General features: G+C 39.7%; 1 protein-coding gene across 4 annotated transcripts in view; it reads left to right on the top strand.

Moving 5' to 3' along the window:
- Positions 1-16,059, top strand: part of LOC126251488 (DNA ligase 3) — a 605,411-nt gene that overhangs the window by 383,407 nt on the left and 205,945 nt on the right. For all 4 annotated transcript variants that reach the window (XM_049951944.1, XM_049951947.1, XM_049951945.1 and 1 more), the window contains 5 exons: positions 4,955-5,110; positions 5,239-5,370; positions 5,989-6,068; positions 6,170-6,257; positions 7,143-7,220. In XM_049951944.1, coding sequence (XP_049807901.1) covers positions 4,955-5,110; positions 5,239-5,370; positions 5,989-6,068; positions 6,170-6,257; positions 7,143-7,220 — 534 coding nt within the window. The remainder of the gene's footprint in view (positions 1-4,954; positions 5,111-5,238; positions 5,371-5,988; positions 6,069-6,169; positions 6,258-7,142; positions 7,221-16,059) is intronic.

Genomic DNA, 16,059 nt, shown 5'->3' with positions numbered 1-16,059 from the left:
CGATGGCAAATTTTTTTTCATAGTTTAAGTTTTAAGTTGTTATATGAGAGAACCCCCTCATGAGCCATGGACCTTGCCGTTGGTGGGGAGGCTTGCGTGCCTCAGTGATACAGATAGCTATACTGTAAGTGCAACCACAACGGAGGGGTATCTGTTGAGAGACCAGACAAACATGTGATTCCTGAAGAGGGGCAGCAGCCTTTTCAGTAGTTGCAGGGGCAACAGTCTGGATGATTGACTGATCTGGCCTTGTAACACTAACCAAAACGGCCTTGCTGTGCTGGTACTGCGAATGGCTGAAAGCAAAGGAAACTACAGCCGTCATTTTTCCCCAAGGGCATGCAGCTTTACTGTATGGTTAAATGATCATGGCATCCTCTTGGGTAGAATATTCCGGAGGTAAAATAGTCCCCCATTCGGATCTCCAGGCGGGGATTACCCAGGAGGACGTTGTTATCAGGAGAAAGAAAACTGGCGTTCTACAGATCGAAGCGTGGAATGTCAGATCCCTTAATTGGGCAGGTAAGTTGGAAAATTTAAAAAGGGAAATGGATAGGTTAAAGTTAGATATAGTGGGAATTAGTGAAGTTTGGTGGCAGGGGGAACAAGACTTCTGGTCATAAATACTTCTGGTTATAAATAAAAAATCAAGTAGGGGTAATGCAGAAGTAGGTTTAATAATGAATAGGAAAATAGGAATGTGGGTAAGCTACTACAAACAGCATAGTGAATGCATTATTGTGGCCAAGATAGATATGAAGCCCATGCCTATCACAGTAGTACAAGTTTATATGCCAACTGGCTCCGCAGATGACGAAGAGAGTGATGAAGTGTATGGTGACATAAAAGAAATTATTCAGATAGTGAAGGGAGATGAAAATTTAATAGTCATGGGTGACTGGAATTCGATAGGGGAAAAGGAAGAGAAGGAAACCTAGTAAGTGAATATGGATTGGGGCTAAGAAATGAAAGAGGAAGCCGCCTGGTAGAATTTTGCACAGAGCAAAACTTAATCATAGCTAACACTTGGTTCAAGAATCATAAAAGAAGGTTGTATACATGGCAGAGGCCTGGAGATACTGGAAGGTCTCAGATAGATTATATAATGGTAAGACAGAGATTCAGGAACCAGGTTTTAAATTGTAAGACATTTCCAGGGGCAAATGTGAACTCTGACCACAATCTATTGGTTATGAACTGTAGATTAAAACTGAAGAAACTGCAAAAAGGTGGGAATTTAAGGAGATGGGACCTGGATAAACTGAAAGAACCAGAGGTTGTTGAGAGTTTCAGGGAGAGCATTAGGGAACGGTTGACAAGAATGGGGGAAAGAAATACAGTAGAAGAAGAATGGGTAGCTTTGAGGGATGAAGTAGTGAAGGTAGCAGAGGATCAATTAGGTAAAAAGACGAGGGCTAATAGAAATCCTTGGGTAACAGAAGAGATATTGAATTTAACTGATGAAAGGAGAAAATATAAAAATGCAGTAAATGAAGCAGGTAAAAAGGAATACAAAAGTCTCAAAAATGAGATCGACAGGAAGTGCAAAATGGCTAAGCAGGGATGGCTAGAGGAGACATGTAAGGATGTAGAGGCGGATATCACTAGGGGTAAGATAGATACTGCCTACAGGAAAATTAGAGAGACCTTTGGAGAAAAGAGAACCACTTGCATGAATATCAAGAGCTCAAATGGAAACACAGTTCTAAGCAAAAAAGAGAAAGCAGAATGGTGGAAGGGTTATATGAGGGTCTATACAAGGGTGATGTTCTTGAGGTCAATATTATAGAAATGAAAGAGAATGTAGACGAAGATGAAAGAAGAGATGTGATACTGCGTGAAGAGTTTGACAGAGCACTGAAAGACCTAAGTCGAAACAAGGCCCCAGGAGTAGACAACGTTCCATTAGAACTACTGACAGCCTTGGGAGAGCCAGGCCTAAGAAAACTCTACCATCTAGTGAGCAAGATGTATGAGACAGGCAAAATACCCTCAGACTCCAAGAATAATATAATAATTCCAATCCCAAAGAAAGCAGGTGTTCACAGATGTAAAAATTACCAAATTATCAATTTAATAAGCCACAGCTGCAAAATACTACCACAAATTCTTTACAGACAAATGGAAAAACTGCTAGAAGCTGACCTCAAGGAAGATCAGTTTGGATTCCGTGGAAATGTTGGAACACATGAGGCAATACTGACCCTATGACCTATCTTAGAAAATAGATTGAGGAAAGGCAAACCTACATTTCTAGCATTTGTAGACTTAGAGAGAGCATTTGACAATGTTCACTGGAATACTCTCAAATTCTGAAGGTGGCAAGGGTAAAATACAAGGAGCGAAATGCTATTTACAATTTGTACAGAAACCAGATGGCAGTTATAAGAGTCGAGGGACATGAAAGGGAAGCAGCGGTTGGGAAGGGAGTGAGACAGGGTTGTAGCCTATCCCTGATGATGTTATTCAGTCTGTATATTGAGCAAGCAGTAAAGGAAACAAAAGAAAAATTCAGAGTAGGAATTAAAATCCATGGAGAAGAATAAAAACTTTGAGGTTCACTGACATTGTAATTCTGTTAGAGACAGCAAAGGACCTGGAAGAGCAGCTGAACAGAATTGACAGTGTCTTGAAAGGAGGATATAAGATGAACATCAACAAAAGCAAAACGAGGATAATGGATTGTAGTCGAATTATATCGGGTGATGCTGAGGAAATTAGATGAGGAAATGAGACACTTAAAGTAGTAAATGAATTTTGCTATTTCAGGAGCAAAATAATTGATGATGGTCGAAGTAGAGAGGGTATAAAATGTAGACTGGCAATGGGAAGGAAAGCATTTCTGAAGAAGAGAAATTTGTTAACATAGAGTATAGATTTAAGTGTTAGTAAGTCGTTTCTGAAAGTATTTGTATGGAGTGTAGCCATGTATGGAAGTGAAACATGGACAATAAATAGTTTAGACAAGAAGAGAATAGAAGCTTTTGAAATGTGGTGCTCAGAAGAGTGCTGAAGATTAGATGGGTAGATCACATAACTAATTAGGAGGTATTGAATAGAATTGGAGAGAAGAGAAATTTGTGGCATAACTTGACTAGAAGAAGGGATCGGTTGGTAGGGCATATTCTGTATTGGAGGGCAGCGTGGAGGGTAAAAATCATAGAGGGAGACCAAAAGATGAATACACTAAACAGATTCGGAAGGATGTAGGTTGCAGTAGGTACTGGGAGATGAAGAAGCTTGCACAGGATAGAGTAGCATGGAGCGATGCATCAAACCAGTCTCTGGACTGAAGACCACAACAACAACAACAACAACAACAACAACAACACGAGAGAACACTTTTCTGACTTTAAAAGGACATTTCGGAGTTTGTAGCACTGTTATTTTGAAGTCTGGTTTTGCTTCATTAGTTGAAAGTAGCAAATCTACAGAGTACATTTTATACATAGATGTGGTATTATCTATACAAATATATGCTATAGGTTTGTTATTTTCAAGTAATGAAGCAAAAGCAGACTGCCAAAAGAACAATGCTACAAACTCCAAAAGATCTTTCTAGATGTCAGAAAAAAATGTTGTCCCATGTAACAATTTCACACGTGAACTGTTAAAAAAAAGTTCACCATCAGTAGGTTCCAACCTCAGGACCTTTAGTACGATGATTTGATTCTCTACCAGCTCGCTTACCAATGATCTTCATGTCAAGAGTTCATAGCTACCCTTTTCCTATACTCTGTCATCCTGGTGTTAGTTTTAATTACCATTTGTGCATCTTCTACCAGACAATAGCACACAACATGAACTAGAGCAGTGTTTTGGTTGATACTCTATTGGCAGGCAATGTTCGGTACCGATCTGAGTGTCTGAGATCTGGAGGTTTGGGTGTTAGTCGCAACAGCTGGAATCAGCATGGTCAGTTTGTCTAATTAATGCACATCCCAACTATTCTTAGTCACCTATGACCTATGGAGAAATTTTAACTAAAAAAAAGAAAGCATCTTAAGGAGTTGAGAAGAAACTGGAACAAAGGAAAAAGAATGTAAAAAAGTCATGTAGGGATCCTTTAACATACGCTTTTTTTTTTACTCTTGTTAATTTTTGGCTCATGAAGAACCACCTTTTTTATAGCGGAAATACCTGCTTGAAAATGAATAGTGTCTGTGAGTGACCAACAGTCACACCTTTAAGTGCTGAGTGGTGAACATGTGCGTTAGAAGTGGAAGTGACAACCTGCTAAGCTTTTAAAATGTTCATTCATGTAGATGTACACAAATCTGTGGTGAAGCAACTTTAATATTGTATGTAATGTGGTGATGTGAGGAAGAGGTTGTAGCAGGTAGCCTGGGGGGTGTAACAAGATGGTATTTTGCAGATTAAAATAATTGCAAAACTATGTATTTCCACAGAAATTTTCTGATTAAGTGCAAGAGTAGTAAATTTATGTGCTGAATGCAAGTTGGATTGAGGTGGGGAGGGGATCGAGATGTGGAGGGATGAGATAGTGTAGTGTAGGGTAGGGGAGGGATGGGGTGGGGATGTGTACCCTAATGTGCCAGTTTTGTGTGCAGCATATTTTCTCATCTGAACACAGCAGCCAGTCAGTGTAATCGAATTTCACTTTCACTTGAATACAGGACCCAATGGGGAAACATGTCACAAATACACAAAGTTGTTACACTTGGAAAAAGTGAATAGTCATTTTATGTTCCTGTAACGTAACTGTTTAGTGCAAGTTTGGTCCTCATGTTCAACTGCTGTTACCAGATTTAAAAAAACAACTACACAAACAAACTATAGTTGTTTGGCCAACATAGCTTTGATATTGTGGAAGTTGTAGTCAATACCTGATAAAATTTGTCACTATATCAAGTGACTGAAAAACACTCTAATGATTGTTTCCATTTGTGAAAATGACTCATAATACAAGTGTATGTACTTTCTGTTTTTTTAGGCTGAGGCATGTAAATCTGTTGAACAAGCAATGAAAAAATGTCCTAATGGGATGTTCTCTGAAATAAAGTATGATGGTGAAAGGGTTCAAGTTCACAAAAGAGGTGATGATTTCAAGTATTTCTCTAGAAGCTTAAAGCCTGTGATGCCCCATAAGGTATGTTAAAATCAGTCATGAATTTATAAATAGTTTGTTATTCATATAAATTTGTAGTCGTTAACTCTTATATCAAGGCTGTACCCATTTTGATGTTTAATTCAGTACATACATTCTGATTCCTCAAGGTTTCCCATTTTAAAGACTACATACCAGAAGCATTTCCTCATGGCAAAGATGTGATACTTGACAGTGAAATCTTGATGATAGATACACAAACTGGGAAGCCATTACCATTTGGTACTCTTGGTAGACAAAAGGTAAGTATTTTTTTGTTTTGGAATCTTGTGAACCATGTTGTAGCAATTCTAAATGCAAAGTGGAGAAGAATAACTGCAGTAAATTGTAAGATCATTGATGAATATGGATTGCAAATTTGAAACTGATTAAAGTCACTTAAACTTCAGTGATCAGACCTCTTTGAGAACATCAGATGCATGCATAAAATAAAAGCACACTGTATCTGTTAATAATATTAAAAAGTTACTAAAGTTGATCTAGTCAAGTCACTCATGGTTCTGATAAATATTATCAATAACCTCCAAATAATGATGTATTGATTTGTGGATTTTTACTTCTTGCTATCAAAATATTTATCTCTTTCTCGTGCAGTAAATTTTTTGTGTTGGTTTGTCATTTAGGACAAACTGCATAACATCATTTACTAAAAAAATAAATAGGCTTCGTTTGTTTTCTGCTTATTTCTAAATGAACAAGGTGGTCAGAAACTCATAGGACTCGAGAGTTGCCTTTTAATGTGTGCAGAATGGAATAAATTTAATATGTAAACAAAGTCAAATTATTTTTTTAAATTAGAAGGCAGATGATAATACATCAGCTTAATATTTTGATTCAAGCTTTCATTTTAATTTTTTCAGAAAGAGGGGCTGAAATCTGCCAACGTATGCCTGTTTGTATTTGATTGCATTTACTACAATGGTGAAATTCTACTGTCAAAGTAAGTCTGTTTTAAGACACAATGCTTGTTACTCTTTCACATCAAAACAGAAAGTAAATGAACTGGTAATTCACCAACTGGTCTTGTTTCATAACTTTCAGACCGATCAAAGAAAGAAGAAAGATTCTGCACAGTGTGATGACAGAAATACCAAACAGAATTATGTTCTCAGAGGCAGAGGAAGTTCATGTAAGGTGCAACATGCTTAAATTCTTGTGGACCATATGAAATTACATAATAATTAGTGTTTTGTTATTAGGTACTTTTTTCATCATATGTTGTTCAATGAGGCATATTTCCTTTGAAATTAATATACATTTTAAACAATAGCCATCAAATTCAAAGGCAAGCTAGCTCATTACCCTCTTAAAAAAATTTCTAAGAATCCAAATGTTGTGTAAAGCATCAACTGGCAATATACACCTATATACATAGTCTCTTGAGGGATGTCAAATGTTGGTGTATCAGCAGTTTTCATTGTTGTGTTATCTACTCTATTATATTTGTATCCAAAACAGCTGTAAACAGATATGTTACGCAACTGGCAGACAGCTGTTGCTGCAAAAGAGCTGGAAGTGAACGTAATTGAAATTTCACAAGATTATTGAGAACATCATACATTTTAAGTAATGACTGATAAATTTTGTTGAGGCTGTGATGTATACCTTTTTACTTTACTTCACAGTATGATTATTTTCCAGGAAAATATGAAAGACGTGACAACAGCGAGAATTTAGTGTCTCTCTTTTCTGTCTCAATCTGTTTTGAAATACATATCATTAAGGTTGTGAGGGGAGAGGGAGGGGGAAGGGTGTGTGAGATCAGGCATCAAGAGACAGATGTATTACTTGTGATATGAGGTCAAGGTGTGACAATTGTGACATAAAATGAGGTTTCACTAAAATCACTTGCAGAAAAAACAGTTACCCAATCATATGTTCATACACAAAGGCACAACATCATGTGCATATGTGAACTATTGTAACCTTACGGAGCTCTCACAATAACTCTTTTCATAATGTTAAGGGCAGCATTTGAACTTTAAATTATGAGCTAATTATTCTTTCATTGCAGCAACCAAAGCAACTCGAAGTAATGATTGAGAAGGTGTTTAAATTGGGTCTGGAAGGGCTGGTCCTCAAGGATCTGATGGTAATCTGCATTTATTTGTTCAATCTTTAGTGTTATTAATTTATATTTATTCATTTTAATATTTTTCGAAGTAAATAAAATGCGTTAGTTAAAAAATAATGACAGGAATGTCAAAAATAACATTAATGCTTATGATGCAAAATATAAAACTGTTGTATTGTTTCTCTGCTGTGGTCTCATTAGCTCATTCTATTTTGTAACTTTAATGCAACTTCTTAAAAGAGAGGCCTACATACATCAGATTTTGAGTGTGAAATCAGATAATTATTGGCAGACAAAAGGATGAAGGAAGAATGTCAGACTGCTGACAAGTTCCTTGGAAGTGGAGCACATGTTCAGGTTAGGGAAGGATAGGGACAGAATTTGATCACTATCCCAGTATTTGCCACAAGTGATTTATGGAAACCATGGAAAGCCTAATTCTTCTTAACAGCTGGAGAGGGATGTGAACAGCTATCCTCTTGGGTGCGAGCCCAGTGTCTTTTCACTAAGCCACTGCACTTTGTGAAATAATGAGAACTGTACTTTGTTAGTGCATTAGAGTGTGGTGTGTGGAACATGCCATCAGTGATAGAAACAAGCTTGGTACATACGGTGTCAGACATACGATGAAGTGACTTATGTCACACTAAATTGATATGATAGGTGATCGGTAAACTGTACACTTTGTTTCCTTACAGATCTCAGATGGGTAACTTGACCCAATACCTGACCACTTGACACTGTAGGGTAGATCAAAATGAATATCTGGCAACTACCTGATATCTGGTATATCTGACTAATTTTAATATCTAGCCAGATACCATCTCGGCCTTGTTTTCTTAGATTGGATGAAACTTCATATTCTTTTTGTTAGTCGATCACCGTCCATCCTCATGAGATGACCATAAAATAATCGTCTCTTCTTAATGGATGCTGTGATAGGTTCTGTCTTGCTGTAAAAGTCCTCATTTGCCATTGTCCATCAACCCATCTATTACCTAGGATTTTCCTTAATATTCTATGCTCTCGCTTTTCCAGCCGCTCAGCTTGACCTTGCTTATTTATGATCAAAGTTTCAGACTCATAAAAGCACTCAGGTCTTACAACTGTGTTGTGATGTTGGAACTTGGTCCCTTTACTCATAGACTTTTTGTTATAGGTATTCTTTGGCAGTTTGTATGCCTGGTCTAACTTCCTCATCCTGACATTAATTGTTTCTTCTTCTAATACATTCACCTGGATGACTTCACCAAGATACCTGAAACTCTTAACATGTCTGATTTTTCCCAGTTTCATGATCATCCATTCATGTCCATCACAGGGTTTGTCATATATTTTGTTTTTTGAATAGAGATCTCGAGTCCAACTTTTTCAGCAATTTGATCTTGTTGACTGCTGACTCTATATTGTTATCGAAAATGGCCAGATCATGTGCAAAGGCCAAGCAGTCAATGTACACCCCTTTGTTCTTAGGACCAAGTCTGAACTGCTCTTCATTTGTTTCTTCTTGAGCTAACAACTTTCTCCACTCTCGAATTACATTTTCCAAGATGCAGTTGAAAAGGAGTGAGGCGAGTCCATCTCCTTGTCTTACATGTGTTTTGATTGTAAAAGGTTCTGAAAACTCACCCATAACTTTTATTTTTGACACTGTGTTAGTGAGAGTTTGTTTGATCAGCTTTCTTGATGTATCGTCCACCCCAAACTCTTCCAAAATACTTATTAACGCCTCTCGGTCAATGGAGTCATATCCCTCTGAAAATCAACAAACATGACCACGTAGTTATTTCCTCCAGTTTTTTGTACCTGATGATGTTCTTTAGGTTAAAGATCTGTTCTGGGCAAGAACAGCCCTTTTGGTAACCAGCTTGATATTCCCCAATCAGTTGGTCAAGATGACCTTCTATTCTGTTCTGTATTGCTTTGGAGAGAATCTTATATGTGATGCCCCTATAGCTATTGACATTCTTTTTATCACCTTTTTTGTGTAGAGGATGGATTAAAGCTGACTGCCATTCAGTTGGTATCATCCCAGTTCTCCAGATCTCCGCAAAAAGTTGGACTAGTATATCTAGAGTTTCACTATTTGCCAGCTTCTGTAGTTCCGCCACTATTGAATCCTCTCCAGCTGCGTTATTATTCTTAAGGTTGTTGATGATCTCTTTGAGCTCCTCTTTACCAGGTGGAGATGAGTTGGGTAATTCATGGATCAGGGCACATACAGGGAATCTTTCTTTCAGTTCATCACAATTAAGTAGGTTTTCAAAATAACGAGACATGATCGTGCAGTTTTATTTGTTAGTCAGGTCGACCTTTCCATTTTTGTCTCTAAAGCAAAGACTAGGGGCTCGGTATCCTTTCAAATTCAACTTGAACATCTGATAGAAATCTCTGGCATGGTTTTTTCAGAAATCCTGATCGATCTGTTCCAACTGCTGTTTCTCATACAATCATTTAGCCCTTCGTAAAGTTTTGGCTGCATGTTTTCGAACTTCACGGAATATATCCGAATCTTCAGGTCTCCTGGTTGAGTTCCACATTTTCCAGGCATTTGTTCTTTGGGCCATCACCTCATCATAAACCTCATTCCACCATCTATGCTTTCTCTTTTTAGCTGTCAGGATTGCAGTATTAGCTGCTTGTTAGATCTTGGAGGTGATGTCCGTCCATTTATGAGATTCAAACGTCAGTTGCTGGTGGTATTGTTCCTATACATTTTGATTGATTTTGAGCTTCACGATGTCATATTTATGAATTTTATTTCTAGTTTTCATAGACTTATTGTGGGGGATGAAATTCATTTTGATCTTGAAGAGGTAATGATCCAAGTCAAACTGGGCTTCTCTCTGTACTTTAACATTCTCTGTTTATTATTTCTTAAAAAAAAAGTACTCGTATAGAAATATAGGTAAATTGTGGCAAATGAACATGCTCTTATTCTGCTTGGTACTAAGAAATTTCACTTTCTTGAAAAATAAGGTCGGCGTAACAGAAAAGTCTTTCTCTGTATAAATTGCTGTAGGGAGCTGAAAGATAAATTCTGACAAACTGTGTCAAATTCAGATGCTGTGTCACATTAACTGACAAACAAATATGAGGATTGCAATTATGGTCAGTTCAATTTGCCTTCAAATAAGTCAGCATGTCTCGAATGTCGCACTGTCATTATTTTCATTTGCCACCTTGCTAAAACTACCCCAGAACATGTAGTGAGCTTTGCAAGTCACAACTGATTCAGTCTTATTTCCCCAATTTCTTTTAGCAGGCATTGGACATGAACTACTACACATGGAGGATTCTTCATAAAATTCCATTGGGGTCTTCTGCCAAGCTCTTCCAGCTTCAACAACCGTGAAATAATATGCCTGGGATGTTGGGCCTACAAAGGTTGCAGTCAAGCATATTCAGATCTTTATTTGAGAAGCTAAAATGAATTTCTAATTCAATTTTCAATGAGGCTCTATTGTCTAGTAAGTCAGATGTTCTTCATGTTCTCTTAGCCTTCCCTAAATACTTATTTAATGGTGCAACATGTGGTGTTACTTTGGATGACCAAGAGAGACTAGAACTTACTTTTGGTGTTTCTTTGAAGGACTTTGTGAGCTGAATGCAGTGCTCCACAAACATCACTGATCAGATGTTAGATTAGTAACCACATTTTGGTTACTCATATAGAGTGACATGTCCCATTTTGTCCCAACAGGTGCTCTACCTAAAAAAAAAAGAGGAATTGCACATTGTTCTGATACCTAACAGCAGCTGATGTTCTGGTAAATATAACTCCTTTTGAATCTCCCAGCAGACCTCAAATGACTGAAATGTGTTGTGAGATGTATATCAGTAGTGATCATTCCTGTTCCTTCAATGATTCAGTTGCAACCCTCTCAAGTGAATGGATGAAACTCAGTGAGTTACGCATCTTTCACAATGTTAGCATCATTTTCACGAATGAGTAAATGTAATTTGCTTTGGTCAAAATCTTGGTTAGCCATGATGATATTAAACCCCCTTGCCATGCTTCCTCCAGTGTGAGAGCCAAGGATAGTTTCTTAGCAAAACTCTATGTTCCGACTGGAATTCAGGAGACAACCAATGAGCTGTGAAACTCAGGAAGCAGTTATGCAAACAGGCCCATATATCAGACATTACATAAACCATGAGAACATCTGCAGTGTATCTCTCCATTTTTTTCATAAATTCTATCATAGATGGAGGAACAATTTTGTGGGAAATGTGTGCTTGGTTTGGTATTTTATAGCAGGGTAAAGATTTTTCTAGAAGTCCTGTAAATCTTCTCCTCCCTATGAAGGATAATGGTTCATTGTCTAGTGAAATAATTTCTGCTATTAAATGATGATATTTCTTGTCTTTTGCAGTGTTCATACACAAAAGCAATTTCCTTTCAAACTATTCTCACATAGTCAGTTGCTTATCTGTCAGTGTTAAGGATAATCTTCTTCCAGGTTTGGCTAATGATGTATAGGCACAGCAGCAGCTGTACCTATATTAATTACTGAGAATTTGTCTGAGTATTTCATTTTCAAATGATTTTCTTTATAGCTGAAGTACCTGTTAGACGAAAAAAATATTTCATTGGATATTTTCTGTTATTTTCAATGTTGTTTATAGCTACGTTTCACAAAAACATCTGCATATCCCAAATAAATTTAATTAAACTGTTTATGTAAAAACAAAGATGATGTGACTTACCGAACGAAAGCGCTGGCAGGTCGATAGACACACAAACAAACACTAACACACACACACAAAATTCAGGTTTTCGCAACAAACTGTTGCCTCATCAGGAAAGAGGGGAAGGAGAGGGAAAGACGAAAGGATGAGGGTTTTATGGGAGAGGGTAAGGAGTCATTCCAATCCCGGGAGTGGAAAGACTTACCTTAGGGGGAAAAAAGGACAGGTATACACTCGCACACACGCACATATCCATCCACACACATACAGACACAAGCAGACATATTTAAAGACAAAGGGTTTGGGCAGAGATGTTGTTTGATAAATTGGTATCTACTTAACAACAGTAATCATCACATCAATAATCAAACATCTTGTTGATCAGTGTGATAAAAAAATTCAAAATAAAAGTTCAGCTAAGGCTTTGGTACAAATCTGCTTTTCTCTCTTCTCTGCCATTAGAAATTTGATCTCAGCATGACAAACAAACAGGAAACTTATTATTGTCACTGTTTTTATCAAAATAATCTCGAATGATATTTTTCATAATTTATTTTGTGATTAACAAATTACTTTCAACACTAATGTCAAACAACAACAAATCAAAAAGTTAAGTCAGTCAGTGTCATTCACTTGCTTCACTCATAAAAAACAGCACCCAAATTTACCCATATCAACTCAGTCACCAGCACTTTATCTTCACAGGCTTGATCAGATATACCCATTACCACATGCTTCATGGCAGTGTTTGGCTGAACATTCAGTTCCCAGATACCTGACTACCCATCTTATAGGATGGCCAAACATCCAGTATCTAGTATCCAGAAAATTGGCTTTCATCTCTAGTGTGTGGCCTCTATACATAATATAAATCTAGAACTGGAAAAGGAGCAGCAGCCCAGTTTTGACCACAAAGTGAAGGTTCATTTGATAAAGAATGTGAAACTCGCATGGGAGATTTTTCCCATGAATATCTAAGAAGGAACACATTGAACAACACATAGCCAATTGTTTGGATTGAAAAGTGTGTCTAAACTACAGCAACATAACACTCACAGTTCACCAGTGGTAACAAAAACATGTCATTTTAAACATAAAAATAGTAACAACACATATAGCAGACAAATAAAAACAAAGTACATCTCAAGACAATTCAATTACAGCATTGATGTAGGGATTTATTAATTAAGACTTGTGGTTGATTTCTATTGACAGTCAGAGGGCAAAAAAAAAAATTAATTAAAAAGATAAAAACCACTGAGGATGCTACATCTGTGAAACATGTTTGGGGATTAAAAAGTTTTCTTGCAAGAAGGCAGACCACCTTTAATTCATGCTTTTGTGCAAGCAGGGAACAGAGCTTAAAATTCCATTATGACACAAGTAATGCTTGAATGTAGGATGCCATAATAATAACTATTTTATCCCCTGCCAGTCTTCACTTCCTTTATTCCATCGCCTGATACAACCCCTCACCCTCATTCAGACTGCAGTGCCAGTACAATGTAGTCAGTTAGGACAAAGAAGCTAGGCAGGTGAGAATTTGGAGGAAGCCTTTAGTGAATTTAATTTCTTCTAAGATCATGGTATTATTGTATTAATCATTTTATTACTTCAGTCACCCATTTTTAGAGAGAGCATCTATTTTATGACATGATATTGGAACGTCATACTTGCCAGTTACTGATAATCTCAAAATGTTTAATGTTATTCTTCTCTTTCCAGCTGGTAAGGTGTAACTTCAATGTATGTTAGTTCATTCACATATGTTCACCAGCCTATGGCTTCTGTATTATAAAAATGAGGGGATAACAGCAGAAAGACATTCTCTTTGCCATTGTTTCCTTTCTGTGCATGAATTACTTGTCCTTTATCTGTTGTTGGAAAACCAAACTAATTCTTGCCATTGTATCTTTTCTCAAATTACACTCAGTCTGAAGAGTCTGGGAACTACCCCCCCTGCGGGTTTGGGGGTTAGAATTGGCCCGCGATATTCCTGCCTGTCGTAAGAGGCGACTAAAAGGAGTCTCAAATGTTTCGGCCTTATATGATGGTCCCCTCTCGGGTTTGACCTCCATCTTTCTAAATTATTCCGAAGAGCGAGCCAATTGGGGAAGGGCGCCTTACATGGTGCACTGTATCTGTCGTGCATTGAGACCTTTAGCCGGCTTTTTCGTCGTTGCAATGATGTCCTGCTCGTTTTCCATCTCTTGGGCGAGGATACGTCCCTGGGTGCGATTACCACGCTGCACTCTGCAGTGTTGCTTTTAACTGCGGCGACGACCTTGGACATTTTTGCACCTAAGATCCAGCACGGTAGCCAGTCCGTTGTGGTGGGGCTGCCATGTACCCTGTTGGTTGTAGCCCCCTGACAACACAGCGATCGTTCTACTGATGCCTGCGCCGTTAACTCCCCACGTATGCCAAGGAGTAGATGCCCATCTCCTTGGGGCATCGGGACTCCCGGCAATGGCCATCCTGCCAGGTGGCCTTTGCTGTGGCTGGGTGGCGCCCGTGGGGAGGGCCCTTGGTCAGAGTAGGTGGCATCAGGGTGGATGACACGCAATGAAGCGTGGCACATCTTCTCTTGCTGGTGGCCAGCCACCAGCAGTCTCTAAGCGTTCGAGGGCCAATTTTAAAGGTAACGTTTATGACCCCAAATCGTTCCCCTCCCTCGCCGCACCATGGGACGAACGAAAGGCATTAAATGCAAGTGAGCAGTATTCGCCCAGGTATCTTGTGTGTACTAGAGCTGATGGTGACTCGTTTCTATCCGTGAAGCCTCAGTTCTTTGTAGAGCATTTAGAGGACAAGTTTGGGGAGGTGGAGGGCTTGTCCAAGATGCGGTCCGGATCGGTGTTGATAAAAATGGCGTCCTCCGCCCAGTCACGGGCTTTGCTCGCTTGTAATAAGCTGGGGGATGTCTCCGTAACTATCACGCCCCATAAAAGTCTGAATAAGGTCCAGGGCATAATCTTCCACAGGGATCTCCTTTTACAGTCCGATGATGAGCTGCGCGCCAATTTGGAGCACCGAGGTGTCCATTTCGTCCGGCGCGTCCACTGGGGTCCGAGGGATCGTCAAGTTGCCACCGGTGCCTTCATCTTGGCCTTCAAGGGTGACACGCTACCTGAGAAGGTCAAGGTGATGGTGTACCGTTGTGATGTCAAGCCATATATCCCTCCCCCAATGTGGTGCTTCAATTGTTGGAAGTTCGGCCATATGTCTTCACGCTGTGCTTCCGACCTCGTCTGTCGCGATTGCGGTCGACCATCCCATCCTGATCATCCCTGTGCCCCTCCTCCAATCTGTGTGAACTGTGGTGCACACCATCCACCTTGCTCGCCAGACTGTCCGATTCTGCAGAAGGAGCGGAAGATCATGGAAATCAAGACTCTCGACCGCCTGATGTACACTGAGGTGAAGCGGAAATATGATCGGCTTCATCCAGTGCGCATCACAGCTTCTTATGCCGCAACTGTCACTCCTGCTACAGTTCCATCCGCTCCAGTCAGCTCTCAGAGTCGAAGTCCCACACCTGCCCCCTTGATGGTGGGGGGCACTAAACTCACTGTTGCTCCTGCTCCATCTACTTAAAGAGCAACACCCCCCCCAACCATCTGGGACATCAGTTCCCCCTTCCCAGCCAGAGAAGGGTAAGACTTCTTCGGCTACTCTCACCAGGAAGGGATCCCTTGGGGACCTCCCTTCACAAGTTCCGACCAGTGGAAAAGCGGACGCCCGCAAGTGGTTGAAACAACCACCAGTCCCTGGTCGTAGGGCCTCACGGTCGTCGTCTGTCCCTGAGACTGACCCTGTGAAGTCCTCTAAGCCCTCCAAGCCTGAACCACCGAAGGCACAACGAGGGAAACAGAAACAGACCCAGAAGAAAGTCCCCAAGAATACCAACATTGCGGTGGCACCCGTCCCACCGCTTCCTACAAGCTCTGCCTCTGAGGACAAGGTGGAGATTCTGGCGTCCGCTGAGGACCTTGATCTCGCCGGTCCCTCGGACGTAATGGATGGCATTTGCATGGGTGCTCCATCGGAGGCAGCAGGTGACCCAGCGGCGTAATCTGCCTTCCCAGTCCCGTCACGCCTTTCCCAGCCATGGCCAACACCATCCTCCAGTGGAACTGCAGCGGTTTCTTCCACCATCTAGCTG

Source organism: Schistocerca nitens, chromosome 4 (genome assembly GCF_023898315.1).
Source record: "Schistocerca nitens isolate TAMUIC-IGC-003100 chromosome 4, iqSchNite1.1, whole genome shotgun sequence".
Taxonomy (NCBI): Eukaryota; Metazoa; Arthropoda; class Insecta; order Orthoptera; family Acrididae; genus Schistocerca; species Schistocerca nitens.
The sequence above is the reverse complement of the archived record's forward strand: the minus strand, read 5'-3'. Positions and strand labels throughout refer to the sequence as shown.